Source organism: Myxocyprinus asiaticus, chromosome 4 (assembly GCF_019703515.2).
Source record: "Myxocyprinus asiaticus isolate MX2 ecotype Aquarium Trade chromosome 4, UBuf_Myxa_2, whole genome shotgun sequence".
Classification (NCBI taxonomy): Eukaryota; Metazoa; Chordata; class Actinopteri; order Cypriniformes; family Catostomidae; genus Myxocyprinus; species Myxocyprinus asiaticus.
The window spans coordinates 42,282,256-42,307,037 of NC_059347.1; the positions used below are offsets into that span (position 1 = coordinate 42,282,256).

A 24,782-nucleotide genomic window follows, 5' to 3' on the forward strand; every position below is an offset into this window, starting at 1 on the left:
CAATATTTTTATATCACGACCCAGATATTGATTTAATATTGTATCGTCAGGTACCTACTGATTGCAATGCCTAGTGGGTACTAGACTTACCTTTGGCTGTTATGGCAGGCTGTTCACCCAGCAGAAGTTTAAGCCTCTTAGCGTGGATCTTGCCTTGATAATGAGATTGTGCTACCACCGCTGAAGTGAAGGACATATTACACAGTGTACAGCACTTGTTTTTGTCCACGTCTCCAACCTCACTGCCCTGCAACACACCAGACAAATTCACATTAGTCAGAAGTTCAAGAGGATACTGGGGATATTGTAATCATTTAAAATGTGCACATTAGATTATATCAGAAGGTAAATAAAAGTAAATAATACATAATACAATTTACGGAGAGTATACAGACAAATTAAAAAGCTAGCTGAGATAAAATAATGGACAAAGAATTTACAGCTGCCAAAAAAAAGAAGTTTACATGTGACTGTAACACAACAAGCTTGTAGTGTGAATAACTTCAATGGGTAGCTTGAGTACTTTAAAATATAAGTATTTTCAAAGTAGCTGCCCCAACATCGATCCCAACTACTCTATGATGGAAAATATTGGAATGGCCCAAACGAAATAACTATTGAAATGGCCCAAAGAGGAGAATTAAGACACTATACCTTATGTGGTGTCTTTCCCCCCCTTCCATTACATCTACATTCTCTCTCCTCTCTTCCTTTCCCTAAAACACTAATTTTGTTAAGCTTTCGTTGTGAACTTTTCTGGTCTTTGGCCTTGTTATATGTACCTTACAGGCATTGCAGCTGTTAACTGTAATTACAGAGAGCGACTTCATATTGATAGTAATAAAAAACAATGGAAGCCCTTATAGCTCAGTTTCCAGCTCTATGAATAAAACAAGGGTCTTATTTGCATACATTTTCCAGCAATTTTGTTCCATTGCCACAGAGCCTTGGACGATAGGAAGGCCAAATTGATATGACACATATCAACACACAGTGAAAACAGGCTTAGGTTGTACTTTGAGGCATTCTTACACTCAAGTATGTATGCACGCAAGCACAGACACACACACAAACACATGTTTGTGCGGCTATCCTTATGAGGACTCTCCATAGGCATAATGATTTTTATACTGCACGAACTATAGATTCTATCCCCTAACCCTACCCCTAAACCTATCCCTCACAAAAAACTTTCTGAAGTTTTACATTTGACATGTTTAACGGGTAGTTACCTTATTATATACAGTACATTTTTTAAAATATATTTAAAAAGACAATACATGTAGTTTTATGATAAAATTTGGTAAATTATTATTTTATTTTTATGTAATAAGTATTATTTTCTGTATAATTAACAGTAAAAATATATATTATGTTTAACAAGAGAGTACATGTACTTTTTACGGTAAATTATTTTTAAAATTACAGTAAAAAAATAATAATCGGGCATTCCCAGAATTCTCTGCGTGACCCAGTTCATTTCATTATATTTTATGTAATTAGTTATGTTTCTTCTAATTTTTAATATCAGTTATGTACATTGGGGTGTTCTGTGTTATATTTGATGTAGTTTAGTTAATGTTTATTACATTATTTTAATTTCACGTGTTACCCTGATGGTGTTTAGTGTTTGTATGAGTGACACTGAGCACTGTCTCTATGTTTATTGGTCATTGCTCCAGGAAGAGCCTCTATTGATGAACTTCATGTCATCATGTGCCCTTTTTTAATTACTACAGTGATTAACAATACATTATAAAGTGAAAAGCAGATTTTTACAGTTTCAGAAGGTAAATATATAAAGTTTATTATTTAATAATATAAACGATGGGACTGCACCATTAAATATACAGGCATCAAAATGACATCCCTTAAAGCCTGAAACGTGATTACCGTATTTTTTACGGCGAATTTCTGGAAACCACAGGTGCCAGTTCCCTATCTGTCACTCACTCGACGTTGTGTCGATATAGTGACACTAGGGGTCACTCTTGGGAGCCCGAGAAACCTCTGGTCTTTGATAAAAGGCCAATGAAAATTGGCGAGTGGTATTTGCATGCCACTCCCCTGGACATATGGGTATAAAAGGAGCTGGTATGCAACCACTCATTCAAATTTTCTCTTCGGAGCAGAACGGTCATGTTCACTGAGCTGAATACTACTGTTCATTCACCTCTGCTGGATCTGACGGTGCATTTCAGCGGCTTCTCCCCCCTCTGCACTGGTGCACTGCAGAGAATGCCCCTGGGCGCTTCAGCAGAAATAAAAGAGTATATTTCTCTAAAAGAGTATATTTCTCTAAAAGAGCGGCACACACAGAACGTCTTTTTAAAGACGTGTCTTTTTAAAGATGCTTTTCCGATTGTGTGTTATTTCTGGTTGCACTCGTTGTCTCTCGCCTTCTGACGGTCACGATCACTGTCTTTCGTGTCTGGGCACTGCTCACGCGGAGACAGTGTTCGTGGATGGTCATGTTCTCATTACGAGAATATGTCCATGGCAATGTTGCGGTCGCGGCTCGCCTTCGTAAGAAAGCGAGCCACCCCAGAGGCTCCCGCCTCGGTCCTTTTACCCACGGGTTTGAGGCCAGCGCGGCTAGCACTGGGGGCGATTTGGGGAACCCAATGGGACCGCCTCCGCCGGGTATCCCCCCGCGGACCTCCCATTCCCCAGCACGCTCATCTGCCCCGATCAGGCTTCCGGATGAGTCTGCCGGCTCGTCTCACGGCGAGTTCGACCTCTTATTCGGAGCCTGCGAAAGTGATGAGCTCTCGAGCGCAGCATCGGAGAGTGGGCTCATCCAGTCGGAAGCCTCAGCTGGGCTCCTCCCTTCGGGGTCGACTGCCCAGTCACAGGCTGACGCGGAGATGACGACATGCTTTCCCATCCTTTCTTCCCGGAAGTGCATGAAGAGCTGACAAGGTCGTGGGAGGCACTTTTTACTGCCAGGTCCCGATCTTTTCAGCTTCCCCGCCCTCACTACCCTCGATGGTGGGGCGGCCAAGGGCTATTCGGCAATCCCCCAGTGGATAAAGGCGCTCGCGGTGCACCTATGCCTGCAGAGCGCCGCCACCTGGCGTGGGTGCCCAAAGTCCCGTCCAAGGCCTGTAGGTTTACGTCGTCTCTGACGGCCAAGGCCTACGGTGCTGCTAGACAAGCCGCCTCTGCCCTGCACGCCATGGCTCTCCTGCAAGTCCGCCAAGGCGCTAAAGGAACTGCACGAGGGTAGTTCCACCCCGGGATTGATGCAGGAACTGCGCTCGGCAACCGACCTCACTCTCCGAGCGACGGAGGTCATGGCACAGTCTCTTGGGAGGACGATGGCCACAATAGTGGTCCAGGAGTGCCACCTTTGGCTCAACCTGGTCGAGATGGGTGAGGCCAACAAGACACGATTCCTTGCTGCCCCCATTTCCCAGGCGGGCCTATTTGGCGATATCGTCAAGGACTTTGCACAGCAGTTTTCGATGGTAGAGCAGTAGATGGATGCTAGCCGGCATATCCTGCCCCGGTGCGGCTCAAGATCCCGCACCCCGTCTACTCATCGCCAAGGGCGTCCCCCTGCGGTGACTGCACCGGCTCCGCCGCAGCCCGCCCCTTCGGCCCGGCCCCAGCGTGGAGCCCACCACAGGAAGCAGACGCCACCCATCTCGTGGCCGCCCAGAACCCTTGAAAAACACCCTTGAGATGGGCGACCCAGGGACAACGAAACCCACTGCTCTGGAGCTGGTAAGCAGATCTCCATCTTTTTGTTACCTTTTGCATTTAATTGCGCTCAAGAGCTCAGCAAGAGTGGTTTACTTGTTCCCTGGGTCATGTATCCGGTGTGCACGGCTGTCATCACGACCACCGTCCACCACTCTATTTGGCAGGTTTGGCGCTCCAGTGGCGGTTTCCTGCCCCTGAGCGCCCAGCTGTGGCACAAACCCGCCCCCGATGTGACAGTCTCCACGGGTCATGAGGACAGGCCTCTTCCTCCCCCGTTCCAGGCTGTTCCGGGGGTGGTCACAAGGAGCCAGGTAAGTGCTTCAATGTCCTTAGACTCAGCACGACCACAACGTGGTGTGCACCTCGAGCTCCGCCCCGCCGCAAGGCCCCACCTGCTGGTACGTCCGATGACGTTGTCCCTTTGGTCCCCCTTGCGCGGAACTTGGACACATGGCTTGCGCTTTCCAATCCGTCGCGAGGGCTGGTCCGGACCGTCTGACTCGGCTGCATGATTCACTTAGCCGGGCGTCCGCCCAGGTTCAGCGGTGTCCACTTTACCTTGGTGAAAGACGAAAACGCTGCTACCTTGCGCGGAGATCGCTACCCTCCTACGGAAGGGCACGATAGATCCTGTCCCTCCAGCCGAGATGAAGAAGGGGTTTTTCAGCCCCTACTTCATCGTACCGAAAAAAGCCAGTGGGTTGCGGCCAATCTTGGACCTGTGAGTTCTGAACTAGGCTTTACACAGACTCCCGTTCAAGATGCTGACAAAAAACGCATTCTGGCAAGCGTCCGGCATCAAGATTGGTTCGCGGCGGTAGACCTGAAGGATGCGTACTTCCACGTCTCGATCCTTCCTCGATGCAGACCCTTCCTGCGGTTTGCGTCAGAGAGTCAGGCGTATCAGTACAAAGTCCTCCCTTTCGGCCTGTCCCTGTCTCCTCGCATCTTTACGAAGGTCGCAGAGGCTGCCCTTGCCCCGTTAAGGGAGGTGGGCATTCGCGTTCTCAACTATCTCGATGACTGGCTAAACCTAGCTCATTCTCGAGACATGTTGTGCGCACACAGGGACCTGGTGCTCTCACACCTCAGCCAACTAGGGCTTCGGGTCAACTATGAAAAGAGCAAGCTCCTCCTGGTTCAGAGCATCTCTTTTCTCAGTTTGGAGTTGGACTCAGTCTCCTTGACGGCGCACCTTACGAACGAGCGCACCCAGTCGGTGCTGGCCTGTTTAAAGGCATTCAAACAGAAAACTTTTTCAGAGGCTCCTGGGGCATATGGCATCCTTGGCGGTGGCCACCCCACTCGGGTTGATGCATATGAGGCCGCTTCAGCACTAGCTCCAGACTCGAGTCCCGAGATGGGCATGGCGCCATGGGACACGTCGCGTGGTCTTCACGCCGGTCTGTCACCATCTTTTCAGCCCTTGGACCGACCTCTCATTTCTACGGGCAGGTGTTCCTCTAGAACTGGTTGAGTCCCGAGACGGCCGTGGCGCCACGGGACACACCGCGTGGCCATTACGTTGGTCTGTCACTGTCTTTTCAGCCCTTGGACCGACCTCTCGTTCCTACGGGCAGGTGTTTCTCTAGAACTGCTCCCCAGGCGCGTCGTGGTCACGACACGCCACCAAAACAGGCTGGGGTGCTGTTTGCAATGGGCACGCAGCCGCCGGCCTCTGGATGGGTCCGCGACTGCATTGGCACATCAACTACCTCAAGTTGTTGGCAATTCTGCTCGCCCTGCGGAGGTTTCGGCCATTGATCCAGGGCAAGCACGTGTTAGTTCAGACAGACAACACGACAACGGTAGCATATGTCAACCACCAAGGCGGTTTGCGCTCGCATTGTATGTCACAACTCGCCCGTCACTACATCGACACAACGTCTCGTTCCCTCCATCAGGGAACGGAAGTTACACAAGTAACCATGACGTTTTTTACCACAAATTTAACAGGATTTTTTTTACAGTGTAACTGTCGCAAAAAACTTTCAGCATTTTTACAGTTTCAAAAAAACATTATTTAGTATGTTTTTTTAAGCGATTTGAATTATGGGGACATTAGAAATGTCCTCATAAACCACATTTATAGCATAATACCCTTGTAATTACCAGTTTGTAACCTAAAAAAATTTCCTCATAAACCACCCAAACCTGCCCACACACACATACGTAAACTCACTTTCTGTCTGAGCATGAAACACTATCCTCCAAAACTACAGAGCTGAACCGACTGCATTACTAACGGTGTGCTTGATATTCTAAAACAGTGGTTCTCAACTGGATTTGCTTCAGGACCCAAATTTAACATTGGGCATCAAGTGGCACCCTATACAGTATCAATAATTTTGTTTAAAAAAATGAACAAAAATGTCCTTAAAATAAATATTGAGAATATTGACAGTTTTAGTTTCTAAATGCTTTTATGATCTTGTCATCCAATAATTCACTGTTGTAGGGCTTTACTGGTTGTTTAAGTCAGTGTTACTATAAGAAATAATTCATCATTATTTCTTTAGTTATTAATTAATATTTAAATTAATTAATTGAATCTAACTCATTAAAACCTCATATGGGGCTCCAGTAAATGTAGTGCACTACGTTTAGGAGCGGGTTTGGTTATTAGCAATAATTAATAATTATCAAAGACAATTATTAATTATTAAAATCAATAGAACATTGATGAGAATCAATGTTAGCTTTTCTAATCCTTTAAATCAACAATTATCAAAGATAATCATTAATTGTTAACATCGATGAAACATTAATTAAAATTAACACTAGCTTATTGATCATTCAAATTCAAAAATCATCAAAGATAATTATCAATTATCAAAAATAAACAGAATATTAATAAGGATTAACACTGACGGGGCACCACCCTGGAATCAGGGACTAATAACCAGATAGTATAACAGTCTCAATATTAGATTGTCTTCTTAGGAAAATCGACATCTGAAGAATATCGATTTTCGGGGAAAAAAAAACAATGAATGAAGGCTTGAATCCGAGCACTGACATCCCGTCAGCATGACACAGGCGTATGCAAAACAAACCAAAACACTTCTCTTTGTAATATAACAAAGTTTATTTATGCAGTAATATCAATTAATAATTAATACAATGCAGTCATTAAACTTCCGACTTACAACTACAAACTAAACAGTGATATGATTAGATATGGAAATCAAAATAATCCTATAACACATGAGGGTGTGTGTGTTTGTGAGGGGTCACGTGTGTGTGTGTGGTTAGTATGAGAGAGAGAATAAAGTGACGGCCCTAAAGCCGATTTCGTGATCGTGAGAGAGAAAGCAGCTGTTAGTTTATTGCTCAGAGACGCGGTGGACGGCTCATAAAAGTCCCATGTTCTTTGACTCTTTAATGGATAACTCAGTTTGCCGGTCTCACCCGCGATGGTGAAAATGCACAACAGTCCAATTTGTTTGGACCACAATACAGCAAAACAAATTTGTGATAATTAATACCCTGAGTATTAATAATGAGTGGACATGGCGGTCCGTAAACTGTACAAGCAAAAACCTTGAAACACAAGAATAACACACTATAATATTCTATCTCTGCCCAGACATAAACCTCTTACTTGAATCGCATGAGGACACAGGCAGAATGTGTGTCCCTCCGTCCTTTAACTCCGACCCGGTTCCTTGAGGCTCGTGTGATGATGGGAGGCTGTTTCCTCGCTCTGTTGGCGGGCACGGCTGTTGATTCTTGGCGGGCTGGCGGAGAACTTCAGAAATGTCGACTTGATTGAAGATGGAAGAGAAATCTTTAATCTCTTCACTTCTGCAGGCAAATGGATGAAGATGCGGATTGCTCGGTTGAGTGTTCGGTTGAACACAGAGTAATCTCAACTCATCCAGCGAGATGGAGATTGTATGGCCACAGTTTCAAGTCAGACGTTACTTCCTTGTGCCACGAGGTTGCACCTGAGAGCAGCGATGAGCTACGTCTATACTCGGCAAACAAAGTTGCTGGAAGCAAATCCTGGAAGCATTTCAGAGGTATTTCTACTCCTGATGATGTCATGGTTTGAAGGACGTTCTGTTGTGTGCCTCATCCAACAGGAGTTGAGAGTTTGATTCTTTAGTGAGCAAGGCTTCATGGGATTTGTAGTCTGTTTTGGACTCCCTTTGTTTGATTTTGGCGTGATTTTTATCAGTAAGATTTACGACTTGGTGTGTGGGGGCTGAGTTAGGTTTTACGACTGTGTAAGGCCTGCCTTTGTCTTCTATCTGAATACATGAGGCCCAACACTGTACAAAACAAATACTGGTAGGCACAAACCATGTTTCTCCTTGCTGCAAGTGAACCAGTCCATGTTGGAATCTACCTAATTTGGCTAGCTTCTACCAAGTGACTTTTGCATGTCAAAAACAAAAGATATGGAAAGCATTTTCTCCTACTTTTTTAAAAGCTCATATGCCTAATGCCAAAAATATGCTTAGTTGCATTTTATTATTTGCATTCAGCTTTGTTTTCTCTTTGCTATTCACGGCCCTATCAGAACAGACCCAAAACCAATTGTTGGGTCACGACCTAAGACCCAACAATTGGTTGTGTTACTGTTGGAGGAAGAGAGAGTGAAACAGCAATAAGGTGTCCTTTGTCTTCTCTGTTTGTAAGAGGCATGGAAGCCTCACACACAGTGCTATTAGAGGGAGCTGAACACACAGCACACACCAACACAATACTTCTCAAAATGACCTTGCTTTGTGCTCCGGAGTGTGAACTGTACACAAAGTATATCCATTACACCCCTCACCTGCTCTGAGAAACAGAATCAACCACACAAGCTATCTGTGAACGTGCAGTGCAGTCGAAATTATTTGGTCTTTGTGTTGCTGCTGCATTGACATTCAGTATATAATGCTGCAAAATGAAATCATTGCCAAAAGCAAAATAGGTGCTCAGATGCTGCATGTGCTGCTGCCAATCATTGCTGTAGATAATGATATCATCCAGATAGGCAGCGGCATAAGAGGAATGCGGCCTGAGGACCCTGTCCATGAGTTGCTGAAGCATAGCTGGGGCCCCGAACAAACCGAATGGAAGTGTCACGAATTGGTTAAAGCCAAACGGTTTAGAAAATTCTATTTTCTCACAGGACATTGGCATTAAGGGGATCTGCTAGTATCCCTTTGTCAAATCCAGTGTAGAGTAAAAATGAGCCACAGCCAACCGATTGAGCAGTTCATCAAGCTGTCAATCCATCGGGTATGCATCAAATTTAGACACTGCATTAACTTTTCTATAATCCACACAGAACCGGACCGAGTCATCACTCTTCGAAACCAACACCACCGGGGATTCTTCTATTACCCCCATATCCAGCATGGCCTTTAATTCTTCCCGAACCCCTTTTTTTGTGTGTTCGGGTAATCGGTAGGGACAACTGCGTACCACTGCCCCTGGGGTCATTTCAATATGGTGCTCTATGAAATTCATACGACCGGGAAGAGGAGAGAACACGTCGGAGAATTCTCCTTCCAACCTGGCAAACTCCGTGAGTTGCAAATGACCGGGGTGACTCAATCGGTAGCTTTTAATTTCACCTCTGGTCCGAGCTCCTCCCTCTCCAGAACAACCACTGCCAAAGTCACGGGGACCACCTCTCTCTATGGTTTCAGGAGATTGAGGTGGTAAATCTGACGTGCTCCACTTCTATCCATTCGTTTAACCTCATAATCGATTTCCCCGACTCACTGTATGACCTCAAAGGGCCCTTGCCACTTGGTGAGTAATTTAGAGCTCGATGTGGGGAGTAATACAAGAACTTTATCTCCCGGTGCAAATTTCCATAACCAAGTACCCCTATTATACAGCCGGCTTTGATGTTCTTGAGCCTGGAGCAAATTATCCTGTGTTAATTGTCCCAGTGTATGGAGTTATGCTCTCAGGTCAAGAACATATTGAATTTCATTTTTGCTGTTTGAAGGTCCCTCCTCCCAATTTTCCCAAGGGACTTCGAGCACGCCACATGGTCAAAGCCTGTACAATAATTCAAATGGGGAGAACCCCGTGGAGGCTTGCGGGACCTCTCGAACTGCAAATAATAGGAGCTCAAGCCACTTGTCCCAATTTTGAGAGTCTTCATAAATGCTGGCCAATTCATACCCAAGATTAATGGATGGGTGAGGCAGGGACTAACAGCAGCCTCGACACTATGCTTTTGTCCCTGAAATTCAATAATGACCATCACTAACTGGTAATCGTGAATATCCCCGTGTACACACCTTACCTTCACCCGCCGTCTTGTAACCAAAGCCACGGACTGAACCAAGCTTTGGTGAATGGAGGTTTGATTACAATCTGAATCCACCAAGGATTGGTATGCACCCCACTTAATACTCACAGGTATCCGGTATGCTCCAGCTCGATCAGGGGCGGCCTGCAGTGCGTTGGGGATCCGAACCAATGCTTCCACCTCATTCACTGGGCACCGGTCCTGGAAATGCCCTGGCTCCCCACAGCTCCAAAAGATCTGCCCAGACTTTACGTCCACACCTGTGGCAGCGGATTCACCCACCTGGGAGGGAGAGCGGAGGGGGGTAAGGGAAACCAGTGGATTGAACGATCCCCGAGACCAGAGAGCCGGTTTAGGAGAGGGAATTCCCCATTTCTGAGGAGTGGGAACAGGGCGGAAGGACAGGGAGGGAAGGGAAGGAGGGGAGAAAGGAGAGAGAGATATGATGCAGAAGGCTCGCCGGCACCCGGATAGACCGCTATATGATCCTCTGCCAGCCGGGCGATGGCAATAGACCCATTCTACAGTTCCTCTTGGCAGACAAGCAATGAATTGCTCCAGCACCATCAGGTCAATCACATCCTCGGCATCACAACCTCCCCCCAGCTAGAACCCACCTCCGGCAGGCGTCATGGAGCAGCTGGGCATAGACAAACGGGCGGCTGACCTCGCCAAGCGTGAGGGATCTGAGATGTGGCTGACCCGTTGCAAGATAGCCTTCTTTAGGTCCTCTTACTCCAGAAGAACAGGGGTAGTAGATGAACTGCCCATTGGGTTTTTGGCTATTTGGAGACAGCCGCGGTTTGCTCAAAGAGCCCAATTAATGCCTCTGGGTCATCCTGGGGCTCCATTTTGGCCAACTGGAGTTGGGATACACCCGTCGCTACCCCTGGGGTCATGGTGGAGGACCTTTCCTGGGCTACCAGGCTCCACAAGACCTGCCTGTCCTTGGGCCTGATGAAGCTCCGTAAAGCGAGGATTCCATGGTGGCACTTCTTCCTCCAATTCCCAGGTTTCGGCACCAGTGTGAGACCTTTACAGTTTGTGTGTAAGGAGGAAGCGGGAGACGGTGAATCCGGAAACACAAGTGAAGTTTTGTTAAGCCAAACAGGCAATACAGGTGATCAGTGAGTGTACACAGTGGATAAGTGAGTCTCCAAAGAAAGATACAAAATGTGTGTCCTTGTATATCTTTATTTAAAAAACAAACTATATTTTATACATCTTTTTCGAGGCATTTGCTATTTTGTCTGTTTTTACGTTATAGATCTGATTCCTTAGCATCTTTTTTAAATATATGATCCATAAAGCAGGGTGCATTTTTATTTTTAACAATGAAAGACCTCAGTTCAGCAAACGTGTCTGAGCCTTGAAGGCAGCAGCTGTCTTGCTGCTAAAGGTGCTCTTTGGGCTTTGTGAAGATTGCTTTGGTGTAAAACCTTTTGAGGTTTAATTCTGTTTACACAGTATGAATGTTTAAAGCTGCCCAGCAGGGGTATTGCTCCATACCTTCAGTATGCTGAAAACCAATGTCACAACCAGGCAGTGTGCTTCAAATTGGAGAAGTATTCATTCAGTGGGGTTATTAAAAAATACCTAATGTAACCTAATGTAATTCCAAACTAGTATGGCATTGCTTGCTACGTAGTGTACTATGAACTCTTATGAACGCACAAGTAAAGCAAAGGCAAATGTGAAGATTTTTAGTGAATAGTGACTTAAATTTTAGTCCTCATAAAGTTATTGTACTGTATGGCTTCAGAAGACTTTGAATATTGAGAACAAGCTGTACAGATCACTTTTGATAATTTTATGGTGCTTGTATGTCCTTTTTGAAGCTTGATAGCTTCAGTACACATTCATTGTAAATGCACGGACAAGAATGGCCCGCACAGAGTTTCTCCTTCTGTGTTCCACAGAAGAAAGTTATACAGGTTTGGATCAACATGAGGGATGAGGGTGAGTAAATAATGATAAATTTTTTATTTTTTTATTTTGGGTGAATTATTCTTTTAACTTGATATTATCATTCATTATTTTTTATTTTTCTTTCAGCAAGAATACGTGACCGTTTACTTTGAGACAGAATACAATTAAAAAGGTCAGAACTTGTGACTCAAGTCTGGTCAGCGTTACCATGAGAACAGGATGCTATGCCAACCATGGCAAGCACAGTGCCTACTGAGATGTCACTTAAAATCAAATCAGTCAGGTTCCAACAGAAGCTTAAAACAAACCCATATTTAAGACACATGTCACTCATAAATATATTGCTTTTACAGCTTCCTGCCTCAACCAGTAGGCACTATTTTATAGTCATGAAAATCATATTACTGGAAAGCTACATTATTAGACATTTCAAGACATGCAATAGCCACATTCTGGTCACTCTCCTGTTAATACAGATCCATGCGTCAGCATGCACAAACCATCAAGACCATGGGGGGAGGAGGAAAATGGGACCAGGACATGTCATAGTATGTACTTACAGCATTACCCACATCAGCACCACAGCTCAATGTGTCAGGAGCATGTATGCTAACCACTACACCACAGCTCCATTGCATGGATTTAGTCTTTAACGCCATGCAAAGATAACAACAAGAGGCCTACATGGATTGTGCTGACCGCAATGCATTTTGTTCAAATTATTGGCTGACAAGAACAAAACATTTAAAACCAAACACTCAAACTACATAGATTAATATAAACCTTTTATTAATGTAATTAATAAATTACCATGAATAAATATATGAATAAATTTTAATATGTGATTATAAGGAGAGTTTTGATTTCTTTTGCATGACAGACAATCTTGGAACTGTGTTGGGCCTTGAAAACGAGCAAGTATATCCCTCTGTCTGACGTGCATGAGCACTGCTTTATAAGTAGCGTGCGCTGAGATTGATTGTGTTCACTGTGAATGTTTGAAACTCAAGCCGCTTTGCTCTCGGCTCACTTTCGTTCTGAAGGCTGAAGCCGCTTCCCTTTCCTCCCGACATTTTTCTTTTTGGCTCCCGAGGGATCGCACGAGAAAGGTTTCTGTGGCTCCACTTCTCAATTTAAAGCGGCTTCGCCTGTTCAATATGGCCGTGACGATCTGCACCCCACTGTTGGCGCACATGATACGATCATGTTTGGAGGAGATTCTCCAAATTCGATTTTTGTGCAAATACAATTAGAATCCAATCTTATTTAGCAAGTCTGAATGGCAAAAAAATCACTTGAAATATAATTTTTACAATTCCATTTAAAGCTACAGTACATTCATATGTTACTTGAAATTCAGTTCAAATCACATTTTTGGAAATCTGTTTCAGTCTGAACACTGATCAGATCTCAAGTGGCTTTTGACCATATGTCACTTTTTCACGCTACGCAAAGGCATGTTATATGTCAAACATTGTTGCAGGAAACATTCTGGCAGATGTGGCAGAGTGTAGGTCTAGCTGAGGATCTTGTAGCCCAACCCGCTGCTCTGCATATGTCTGCTAGAGAGGCGCCGCTCGCCAGTACCCAGGAGGACGCAACACCTGTGGTGGAGTGTGCCCCGACTCCCAAAGGGCACGGCAGGTCTTGTGATTGGTAAGCCAGAGAAATGGCATCCACAATCCAACGGGACTACCTCTGTTTGGAGACAGCTTTCCCCTTCTGTTGCCCTCCAAACCAGACAAAGAGCTGCTTCAAACATCTAAAGCTCTGTGTGTGGTCCAAGTAAATGCTCAGGGTGCGAATTGGACACAGCAATGACAAGGCCGGGTCTTCCTCCTCTGAAGGGAGCGCTTGCAAGTTCACCACCTGATCCCGGAAGGGAGTTGTGGGAACTTTGGGCACGTAACTGGGCCGGGGTCTCAAGATCACGTGAGAGTGTGCCAGCCCAAACTCCAGGCATTCGCTGGTGACAGAGGGCGCCTGCAGTTCCCCCACCCTTTTGATAGAAGTGAGCGCCACCAGGAGGGCCATCTTCAGGGACAAAGTGCTGAGCTCGGCCTGCTCCAGGGGCTCAAAGGGGGCTCTCTGTAAGGTAGGTAGGACCACAGAGAGATCCCAAGAGGGAATCAGGCGCGGTCTAGGGGGATTCAATCTCCTCGCGCCTTTAAGGAAACTGGTGATCAGGTTGTGCTGTCGAGAGGGTCTCCCATCCAGTGTTTCATGATATGCTGCTATAGCAGCCACATACACCTCCAGGGTAGAGGGAGACAGCCATCTCTCTAGGCCCTCTTGTAGAAAGGACAACAAAGACCCAACTACACATCTCCATGGATCTTCCCCATGGGAAGAACACGAATTCACAAAGAGACACCACTTCAGAGCATACAGCCACCTCGTGGAGGGGGCTCTGGCCTGAGTGATCGTGTCTACCACCGCAGGCGGAAGGCCTGCTAAGTCCTCCGTGTCCTGTCCAGGAGCCAGACGTGGAGATTCCAGGGGTCTGGCCGCGGGTGCCGGAGCGTGCCCTGCCCTTGAGTGAGAAGGTCCTGCCTCAGGGGAATGCGCCAGGGAGGGGCTACTGCCAGGAGCATCAGGTCTGAAAACCAAGTCCGGTTGGGCCAGTATGATGCAACCATCAGGACTTATTGCCTGTCCTCCCTGACTTTGCACAACATCTGTGCAATGAGGCTCACTGGGGGAAATGCGTACCTGCGCAGCCCCCGAGGCCAAAGGCATCCATGCCAAGGGGAGCCTTAGACAGGGAGTACCAAAGGGGCAGTGAGAGGACTCTCGAGAGGCGAACAGGTCCACCTGCACCTCTCCGAATCTCTCCCAAATCAGCTGGACATCTTTAAATAGACGCCAATCATTTGTGCAAGCTCTTTTAGAGAAAATATACTCTTTTGGAATATACTCTTTTAACACCTGTGGACTCAGCCACCAAAGCGAGGGCGTCCGCTGATATGCGCCATAAATTCCAGCCACAAGGAATAAGGTGACGGGACGAACACACACACACATGCGCTCAGCTCCGAAGAACAAGTCTGAATGAGTGGTGCATGCCACCTCCTTTTAAACCTTTATGTCCTCCTTGGCATGGGCAAAGTGTGTGTCCTTGGAGGACATTGTCTGGCTGCAGGCTGGGTTTCCCCTAACACCTTTACCAGGTTTTAATTCATGCACATCATTGCGAAGTGTGTTAATTTCATATTTACATCAGTAACCGAGACATTCCTGAAGCACTATCACTTGTAAACCACTGCTACATTGTAGATCAGTGAGCCAGTCAGTGAGCCAGAGCATTTGCAGTCATTGCCAACCAATGAAATAAGGATTTTTGAGATATCTGTCGATAGTATGCAAAAATGGCAACATAAACAGAGATCTACAGTAAATGTAAACTAAATAAAAAACGAACTGGAAAGTGTATCGCTCTCATGCTTTCTGACAGTGCATTCAACACATAGTCACTGATCTGTCATTAACTGAGTGAAACAAAGACTAGAACAAAATCCTGTAGATCCAGGCTCGAGTTCCAGCTCACTTTCTTTTCTCTACTTCATTTCTGGTTCTCCACAAGTGCTCCATCTGCCCTCCTCTCCCCTGGAAACATAAGCCCCAACAGGGGTTGATTTAATCACCGCTAATTAAAGAGGAGTAAGTATCCGATGGGCCATTCGATCAGCGCAGGAGTTGTCCCAGGCTGCTAATTGTATCCTCTGCAATGGCCCCTGCATTGAGTTACAGTGCTGGAGACTTGCAAAGAGATTTTTTAAGTGTCCTTAGGGGACCATGTAGCTATTAGTAGCCGCTGAAGACAGCTGATTTGTGTTAAACAGATGGATGTGGCCAGTGATCTTCTGTACGATCTGTTGCCGTTTTTATTAGGTGTTGAAAGAGCAGAGGACAGCTTGATACTTCTCATTGACTCTTGATGCAGGTATATTTTGCTTCACCACACTGGTCAAGGGCCAGTTTCCCCTCCCACAACCCTTTGCTCTGAGAAACAGACAGAAAATGAATGTACAGTAATTGCTTTGTGTTTAGCATTGACTCATATAATGAGATTAATTAAGGTAATATTTAATTAAAATAAATAATTACAAGTAATTAAAGCTGAATAATGTAATATTTTGTTAATATGCATTCTTCTATGCCAGTTTATTATGCAAATACAACAATAAGTAAGCCATTTGTACAGTAGGTTGATTTTTGGGCTGCAGGATTTGGACAAAAAGTCATATTGCAGTTATTTTTAAAAATGTCGTGATTGCCATTTGAACTGCGATATGATAAACAAAAAACCAGTAAGTGATTCCTTTTGCTCAAAAACTGATTTAATGTTTTGTCTACGCTCTACTGCCATTAAAAAGACTTTAAGGGTTATATTACGCAAAAGTGAAATTAAAGTGAATTTGGAGTGCTTTAAATATAAAGCACTCAGCGCAAGTAAGCAAATTGAACTTTGGAGCCCATCTGTTACTCTGAACAAGAGATGGAACAGTGGAGCGTGCACAGAACTACACTGAAAACACAAAAAATGCTGTATCATGAGCCTCACGCATGCTCTTGGAATGTGTAATACACTAATACCATACAAACAGAACAGAGCTGCACAAATACACTTTGAAGTGAGCATTGTGCATGGACTATTAATTAAATTTCAGCCCTTTCTGGTCTAATAAACACAATTTCGATTTTCTTTAGATTGATTTCCTCAGTGAAAACACTGAGGCTTTGTGGCACTTTTTAAGCATTGCTGTTTGTTAACGCATCCTGACCAGCCCGACATATAATTTAAATGTTTTCTTGCCAATTGTTCTCTAAGAATAACTTGGGGGAAACATGAAAGTGTGGCAACAATGTATTTTATGACATAATAATTATTAAAAAAAATCAGTAGGTCTATCGAGTAAAACCATGGCACAAAATCTTAAATTTTTGTTTTATTTTAGAGCAGCACTACATATGCAACAGTAGCCATGTAGAGCTCATTGATCTATAAATATCAGAAAGGGCAATATAGTGGAAAAATAATTGCTTTCAGTTCCACTCTACTCCCTCAGTCCCACCGTGAAAAGTGCTGATTCTAAACACTGTCTGATGCCTGACTCTGAGTCTTTCTCCATCCCATCTTTATGTTAATGACAGAAAAAAAAGGTAATCATAAAAATTTCACATTTTTGTTTTCAGAAGATTGATTTCAATATGTACATTAACTGATAACTGATAAGAGAGTGTAAGATGATTAACTCAATATTCAAGTTGAGAAAACCTAGCCTAAATATTCCAAATTAATATAAACTTATTTAATACAAGCAGAATACATGGGTAGCTGACCTGTAATGTGACATGCTAAATTAAAATTATTTTAAACAGCATTTTGCTCATTCTTTTATAATTATATTAATTTAGGACATCATATTAATTGAAAGACTACACAGAATATTTGTACTTCTAAGAATGTATCTGTCACACTGCTGGGCCATACAATGAACTAGTGAAGGCAAAAAGGTGACCAGTCACAGCACTTAAAATACACTTTCCCTTATTCATTAAAGGAATAGTTCACCCAAGAATGTCATCTCTCATCATTAACTCACCCTCATGCCATCCCAGATGTGTACGACTTTCTTTCTTCTGCAGAACACAAATTAAGTATTTTAGAAAAATATCACAGCTCTGTAGGGCCATACAATGCAAGTAAATGGAGACCCAAACCAGAAGCGATCTAATCGGTTTTGGGTGAGAACAGACCAAAATGTAACTCCTCCTCGTGTCTCTAAGCATGATCATGATTTCAATCTCTATTACACTTCCTAGTGCTTGACGCACGCACAGAGCGCTAGATGGCGCTAGCAAGTGTAATCGACCTTGAAATTATGATAACCAAGGAGACCAATTATGTCAATTTATAGGGAAAAAGGAGCTGTATTTTGCTCTGTTCTCACCCAAAATCATGGTGTAATGTATTATGCATTAAACACACAAAAAATGTATTAAACACTGGAGTCTTTTCTGCTGCTTTTGCTTCTGGAGCTTCAAAATTTTGGTCACCATTCACTTGCATTGTATGGACCTACAGAAGTGAAATATTTTTCTAAAAATCATTTGTGTTCTGTGGAAGGAAGAAAGTTAAACAATGGGATGGGCATGAGGGTGAGCAAATTATGAGAACAATTTCATTTTTGGGTGAATTCTTCCTTTAATACAAAAGACCTATGATCTGTACTCATCTACAAGCCGAATGTTCATATTTCTACCTCATTAACATCAGCTTCATTGGGTAAAGGCACATTTAATTCCTTAGCTGACCAGTTTGTCTAAAGAGCTTATTGATTGATAGATGACAAATGGAGCTTAATGACTGCTTAAGTGTCTGTTCATTGTTAATATTGATCTGATACAAGTGTAGTGTTAAAGTTTATTCTAAGAATTCAAAAGTAGAAGTAGCTACAATCATTTGAAATCTGGCCATTCAATGCAGATTTTTTCAACACAGTAGCAATTATCTTCATTATACTGTTCCACAGCCAATGGCTATGATTTCTCAATCTCTGGCTCTCACATAAACATTTAGATGAGCATTTGGCCTCCTGTTGTGAGAGCTTTGTTGGTCTGGAGGAAAACTGAAGAACATGTAACATCTGCAGAAACCACAGGCATCATAGACTGTCTCAGCACAGCAGAGAGAGAGAAAAGCTGATCCCAGCAACATTCACACAACTTTGTGCTTGTGAACATCTCTTATTGTTTGAATGGCCCATCAAACTCAACAATAAGGCAGAAGTCTGCTTTGTCCTACTGAGAGTAGTAGAGCACATAGACTATTATCTCAGCTAGACTCAGAATATGGCTGAAGTGTTAAGTTAGACTTGAATTGAAGTTTCATGTTTGTTTGTTTTACTTAGTTGGCAGATTTGAATGAAGGCAAAGTAAATATCACAATGTAAAAAATATTTAACCATTGTTATACCAAAAAATTTGCTTCGATTTAACTTTTCATTTCAAATCTATTTTCTTCATCAGCAATTAAATTCAAAGTGGTTGAAAATATGCAATTAACTTAAAGGTTGTAACTTCTGCACCACTTTGATTTTCCTTAATTTAAATTGCTGCCTTAAATTTTATGTTTTCAATTTTAAAACTCACACTTAAATCCAAGCTTGAACACAGGCATCCTCACCTATTGACTCAAAGTGACAATGCAAGAGAAAAAAAGATGGATAAGGACATCCTTCACACACATCTAGAACAGGCTGTTGTCTACTTTTGATGGAAAGCCGGACTGACATACTACAGCTCTTGAGTCACCCCTACAGAACATTCATTCACAAATAGGGCACCGGTCACTGTAAATATTCTCTGCGCTGACAGATATACAGTAGAGATCAATGTGTTAGAAAAGCCCATTAAAAGAAAGGGCTAAGAACATCGACCTTTGAAAGAATGGTTCAGGGTATGATGTGTGACAGCAGCCATAATGTGATGTACAGCATGCTGTGATAAAGCCCAATTGAAAAGCAAGCACAGTCATTTAGAAACACATTAGAAAGGTGTCATTTCTATAAAAGAATAAGATGGGATACTTACATCATCTGTTCTGAGCTTCTTAGCTGGACATCCTCCATCCACCGGGTGCAACATGTAATACAGACGCACTTTGTTTGCATGTTTCCGACTCTAAAAGAGAAGAACAGAGGGGGAAAAAATTACTTCTGTTTCAATATTTGGAGTTTATTAGTTAAGTACATCATCAGAGTCAGTCATAACCATTTAGTTTTATAGGCTTATTAGGTTTAACAGGTCATGGTTCATCTGTAGTTACAGTTTAGTTCTTGGAAAAGATTAGAAACCTTGAGCACTATGATGAGGAGGAGGGCATGGCCAGGCTGTGATGGAGCACAGCCAGCGCTGAATCAGCTGATCAGCGGGAGAGCGAGATAAAGGGTGGCCTGAGACACCGGTTTGAGAGAGAGAGAGACGCACGCGGCTACGTTGCATGTGTGTCTGTTTATGTTTGTTTTAAGTTCATTTATATCATTAAAGTTTATGTTTACTGTTCAGCCGGTGACCGTCCTTATACTGTTACAAGCACTTTTTAAGTGATCAGTCTGAGAGAACAGCTGGCCTCTGAGCTAAACCTGCTGAGTATAAGCTGGCCAAACTGGGGGAACAGCTACTGTTAAAAAGATCCTGTTAAATTTATGGTAAAAAAAACTGGCAGCTGTGGTTCCCAGAACTTCACTGCACAAATACAATGACCAAGTTTCAAGCATTATGGGTTGTCATTTTGGTGCCTGTATATTTTACTGTTCACTACCGTATATATCATTAAATAATATAATGTAAATTATTCAATATACTGGAACTACAAAAATCAGCTGTACTGTTAACCACCAGGTAACACAGGTGGTAAAACAAAAGGCCACATGATGACTTTCATTTCATTAAGAGTGGACCATTTGGGAGCAATGGCCAATAAATATGTGCAGACAGTGCACAGTGTCATTCACAAAACACTGTCAGGGTAGCACACGTGACACTACAATAATGTAATAAAAAATAACATCATGGTTACTTTCGTAAACTCTGTTCCCTGATGGAGGGAACAAGACGTTGTGTTGATGTAGTGACACTAGGGGTCACACTTGGGAGCCCCAAACACCTCTGCTTTTTTGAAAAAAGGCCAATGAGAATTGGCGAGTGGAATTTGCATGCCACTCCCCCGGACATACGGGTATAAAAGGAGCTGGTATGCAACCACTCATTCAGGTTTTGTGCTGAGGAGCTGTGACCAGGTCCCGGCCATTTCAGCGGGTAGTTCAGCATTGTGGCAAGAGGGACACAATGTCTCATTCCCTCCATCAGGGAACGAGGTTCCGAAAGTAACCGTGACATTCCCTATCTGTCACTCACTCGACGTTGTGTCAATGTAGTGACACTAGGGGTCCCTATACAAAATGCCACAACTATCTGAACTGTGTTACATGAACTGGCAGTGTGTGACAGGCAGACCGCTGTGTGCCTCGTAGCCAGCGAACCAGGCCTTCACATAACCTCCCCCAATGCTCTTATGAGCGTCGAACGGTCCTTCGAGAACAAGTCGACTGCCCAACTATAGGGACAGGCTAGCCCAGTCGAGGCCTCTTTTCCTCTCTTTTCTCCCCAAAAAGAGTGGAATTTGTTAACTGACTGGAAGCCATAAGTGTCTGCCTCGGGGGGTGTCCCTCCCAAGGGGAAGACACCGCGGAGACCACACCCCGCCCAAAGGGGGGGGTATTTTGAGTGGAATACGTCACATGGTCTTACCGAGTCTTGTCGGAAGTATGTCATGTGGAGAGGTCCCATGGTAGGTCCTACCTGAAGGGGGAGGAGTTTCTACAGAGCATGGCGACCGGGGGCAGAGGGGCCTCTGCCCAAGGAAGATGCAGTTTGCTGACAGGGAAATGATTTTGCGGAAGATATCACATGGGGTCGCCTTCGGGGAACCAGCACATGTGGAGCACCTACCTCAGTACAGGGGCTCATTAGCACACATACTGGGCTTGTCAGCAAGTTTCTCTGCAAACTCAACTGCCAGAGGGCTAAGGAGGAAAGTCATCCAGGGATCACAGTCTGTGAACATGACTGGGAGTCAAGAGCACACGTCTTCACCTCAAGGGAGGGGAAACCTGGCCAGCTGTCCTGGAACTTTCCTTTCGTGCCTGCCAATACACGGGACGAGACCGGCTCAACCCGGAGATTGTAGAACCTCGCAAAGGTGTTGGGTGTTGCCCAGCCCGCTGCTCTGCAGATGTCTGCCAAAGAGGCGCCACTGTCCAGGGCCCAGGAGGCCGTCACACTCCTGGTAGAGTGGGCTCGTAACCCCGCAGGGGGTGGCACATCCTGAGCCTGATATGCCATCGCGATGGCATCAATGACCCAGTGGGCGATCCTCTGTTTGGAGACAGCGCTTTCTTTCCGTTGTCCACCAAAGCAGACAAAGAGCTGCTCGGAGCTTCTAAGGCTCTGTGTGCAATCCAAATAGATGCGTAAAGCTCGCACCGGACACAGCAATGCCAAGGCTGGGTCTGCCTCCTCCTGGGGCAGCGCTTGCAGGTTCACCACTTGATCCCTAAAAGGGGTCGTGGGAACTTTGGGCACATAGCCCGGTCGGGGTCTCAGGATCACGAGTAACCCAGACCGAGCTCCAGGCATGATTCACTGACAGAGAACACTCTGCAGTGTTCTCTGTCACTGCAGGTGCCCTACCCTTTTGATGGAACAGAGTGCCTTAAACTCAGCTGACTCCAAGGGCTCAAAGGACTACAGAGAAGTCCCACGAGGGGACGAGGCGCGGTCTGGAGGGATTCAACCTCCTAGCGCTTCTCAGGAACCTGATGATCAAGTCTTGCTTCCCCAAGTACTTACCATCTACTGCATGGTGATGAGCCGAAATAGCGGCTACATACACCTTCAAGGTGGAGGGGGACAGCCGCCCCTCCAGCCTCTCCTGCAGGAAGGAAAGCACTGATCCGACTGCGCATCTCTGGGGGTCTTCGCGTCGGGAAGAACACCATTTAGTGAACAGAAGCCACTTCAAGGTGTACAGGCACCTCATAGAGGGAGCCCTATCCTGAGTGATCATGTCTACCACTGTGGGTGGTAGGCTACTTAGGTCTTCCACGTCCAGGTGCCAGACGTAGAGATTCCAGAGGTCTGGTCGTGGGTGCCAGATGGTGCCCCGTACCTGAGAAAGAAGGTCCTTCCTCAGGGGAATTCTTCGGGGGGGGGGGGGGGGCTGTCGCGAGGAGCGTGAGATCCAAGAACCATGTCTGGGTGGGCCAGTAGGTTGCTACTAGGATGACCTGCTCCTCGTCCTCCCTGACCTAGCACAGGGTCTGTGCAAGTAGGCTCACTAGGTGAAACGCATATTTGCACAGTCCAGGGAGCCAGCTGTGTGCCAGCGCATCTATACCAAGAGGGTGCCTCGGTCAAGGCGTACCAAAGCGGGCAGTGGGAGGATTCCCAGGAAGCAAACAGGTCTACCTGTGCTCGACCGAATCGACTCCAAATCAGCTGGACCACCTGAGGGTGGAGTCTCCACTCTCCCCTGAGGGTAACCTGACGTGACAGCGCATCCGCTGCGGTGTTGAGGTCACCCGGGATGTGAGTGGGAGTGTAGACCGCCTTGACGGTTGATGTACGCTACCGCCGCTGTGTTGTCCGTCCGGACCAACACGTGCTTGCCCTGGATCAATGGCCAGAACCTCTGCAGGGCGAGCAGTACTGCCAACAACTCTAGGCAGTTGATGTGCCAAAGCAGCCGCGGGCCAGAGTCGGCGGCTGTGTGCCTGTTGCATACGGTGCCCCAGCCCATATTGGAGGCATCTGTTGTAACCACGACGTGCCTGGAGACCTGCTCTAGGGAAACCCCTGCCCATAGAAATGCAAGGTCAGCCCAAGGGCTGAAGGGGCTGTGACAGATCGGCGTGATGATCACGCGATGTGTCCCGTGGCACCATGCCCATCTCGGGACTCGAATCTGAAGCCAGTGCTGAAGCGGTCTCATATGCATCAGCCCGAGCAGTGTGGCCGCTGCTGAGAATGCCATATGCCCCAGGAGCCTCTGAAAATTTTCAGTGGAACCGCTATCCTCCGTCTGAACGCCTTCAGATAGTTAAGCACTGACGCGCTCTCGTTCGTGAGGCGTGCTGTCATCGAGACTGAGTCCAATTCCAAACTGAGAAAAGAGATGCTCTGAACTGGGGAGAGCTTGCTCTTTTGAGGTGCTAGAGCACGAGGTCCCTGTGTGCGCACAGCAACTTTCGAGAGTGAGCTAGGATTAGCCAATCATCGAGATAGTTAAGGATTCAGACACCCACTTCCCTTAGCGGGGCAAGGGCTGCCTCTGCGACCTTCGTGAAGACACGAGGGGACAAGGACAGGCCGAAGAGGAGGACCTTGTACTGGTACGCCTGGCCTTCAAAGGCAAACTGCAGGAAGGATCTGTGTCAAGGTAAGACCGAGACGTGGCAGTACGTGTCCTTCAGGTCTACCACCGTGAACCAACCTTGATGCCGGACGCTCGTTAGAGTGTGTTTTTGCGTCAGCATCTTGGACGGGAATTGGTGCAAAGCCCAGTTCAGTACTCGCAGGTCCAGGATTGGTCGCAACCCACCGCCTTTCTTCGGTACGATGAAGTAAGGGCTGTTGAACCCTTTCTTCATCTCGGCTGAAGGGACAGGCTCTTTCGCGCCCTTGCGCAGAAGGGTAGAGATCTCCGCATGCAAGGTAGCGGCGTTCTCGCCCTTCACCAAGGTGAATCGGACACCACTGAACCTGGGCGGGTGCCTGGCGAACTGAATCGCATAGCCGAGTCGGACGGTCCAGGTCAGCCATCGCGACGGGTTGGAAAGTGCGAGCCATGCGCCCAAACTCCGGGCGAGGGGGACCAAGGGAATGATCACATTGGACGTACCAGCGGGTGGGGCCTCGCGGCAGGGCAGAGCTCGAGGTGCCATGTCGAGGGGACTAGAGCCCCAGGCACTTACCTGGCTCCTGCCGCCCACCATAAGATTGGCCGAGGAGGGGGGAGGAGGAATCTCATCCCCTTAGTCCACTGGAACCAATCTTCTGTGGGCGTGTTTGTGCCACAGCTGGGTGCACAGGGACAGGGGGTCTGCCGCTGGAGCGCCATACCTGCCAAAATGGGAAGGTGGACGGTGGTCGTGACGACGGCCGTGCGCACCGTATATGTGACCCAGGAGATGAGGGAACCATTCTTTTGTCAGGCTTTTGGGTGCCGCAGCCTCCTGGGCTCCTGGGCTTTCTAACAAAAGCAAGCCGCTACCGCAATGTTGCCATGGTCATGTTCTCGCAATGAGGACAT

The 24,782-nt window shown here is 45.8% G+C and overlaps 1 protein-coding gene across 1 annotated transcript in view; it reads right to left on the bottom strand.

Annotated features, from left to right (window-relative positions):
- The window catches only part of LOC127439926 (zinc finger matrin-type protein 4-like), a 177,953-nt gene that overhangs the window by 78,899 nt on the left and 74,272 nt on the right, over window positions 1-24,782 (bottom strand). The window contains exons 3-4 of the mRNA XM_051696224.1: window positions 19,502-19,591; window positions 91-247 (exon numbers count right to left, since the gene is read on the bottom strand). Coding sequence (XP_051552184.1) covers window positions 91-247; window positions 19,502-19,591 — 247 coding nt within the window. The remainder of the gene's footprint in view (window positions 1-90; window positions 248-19,501; window positions 19,592-24,782) is intronic.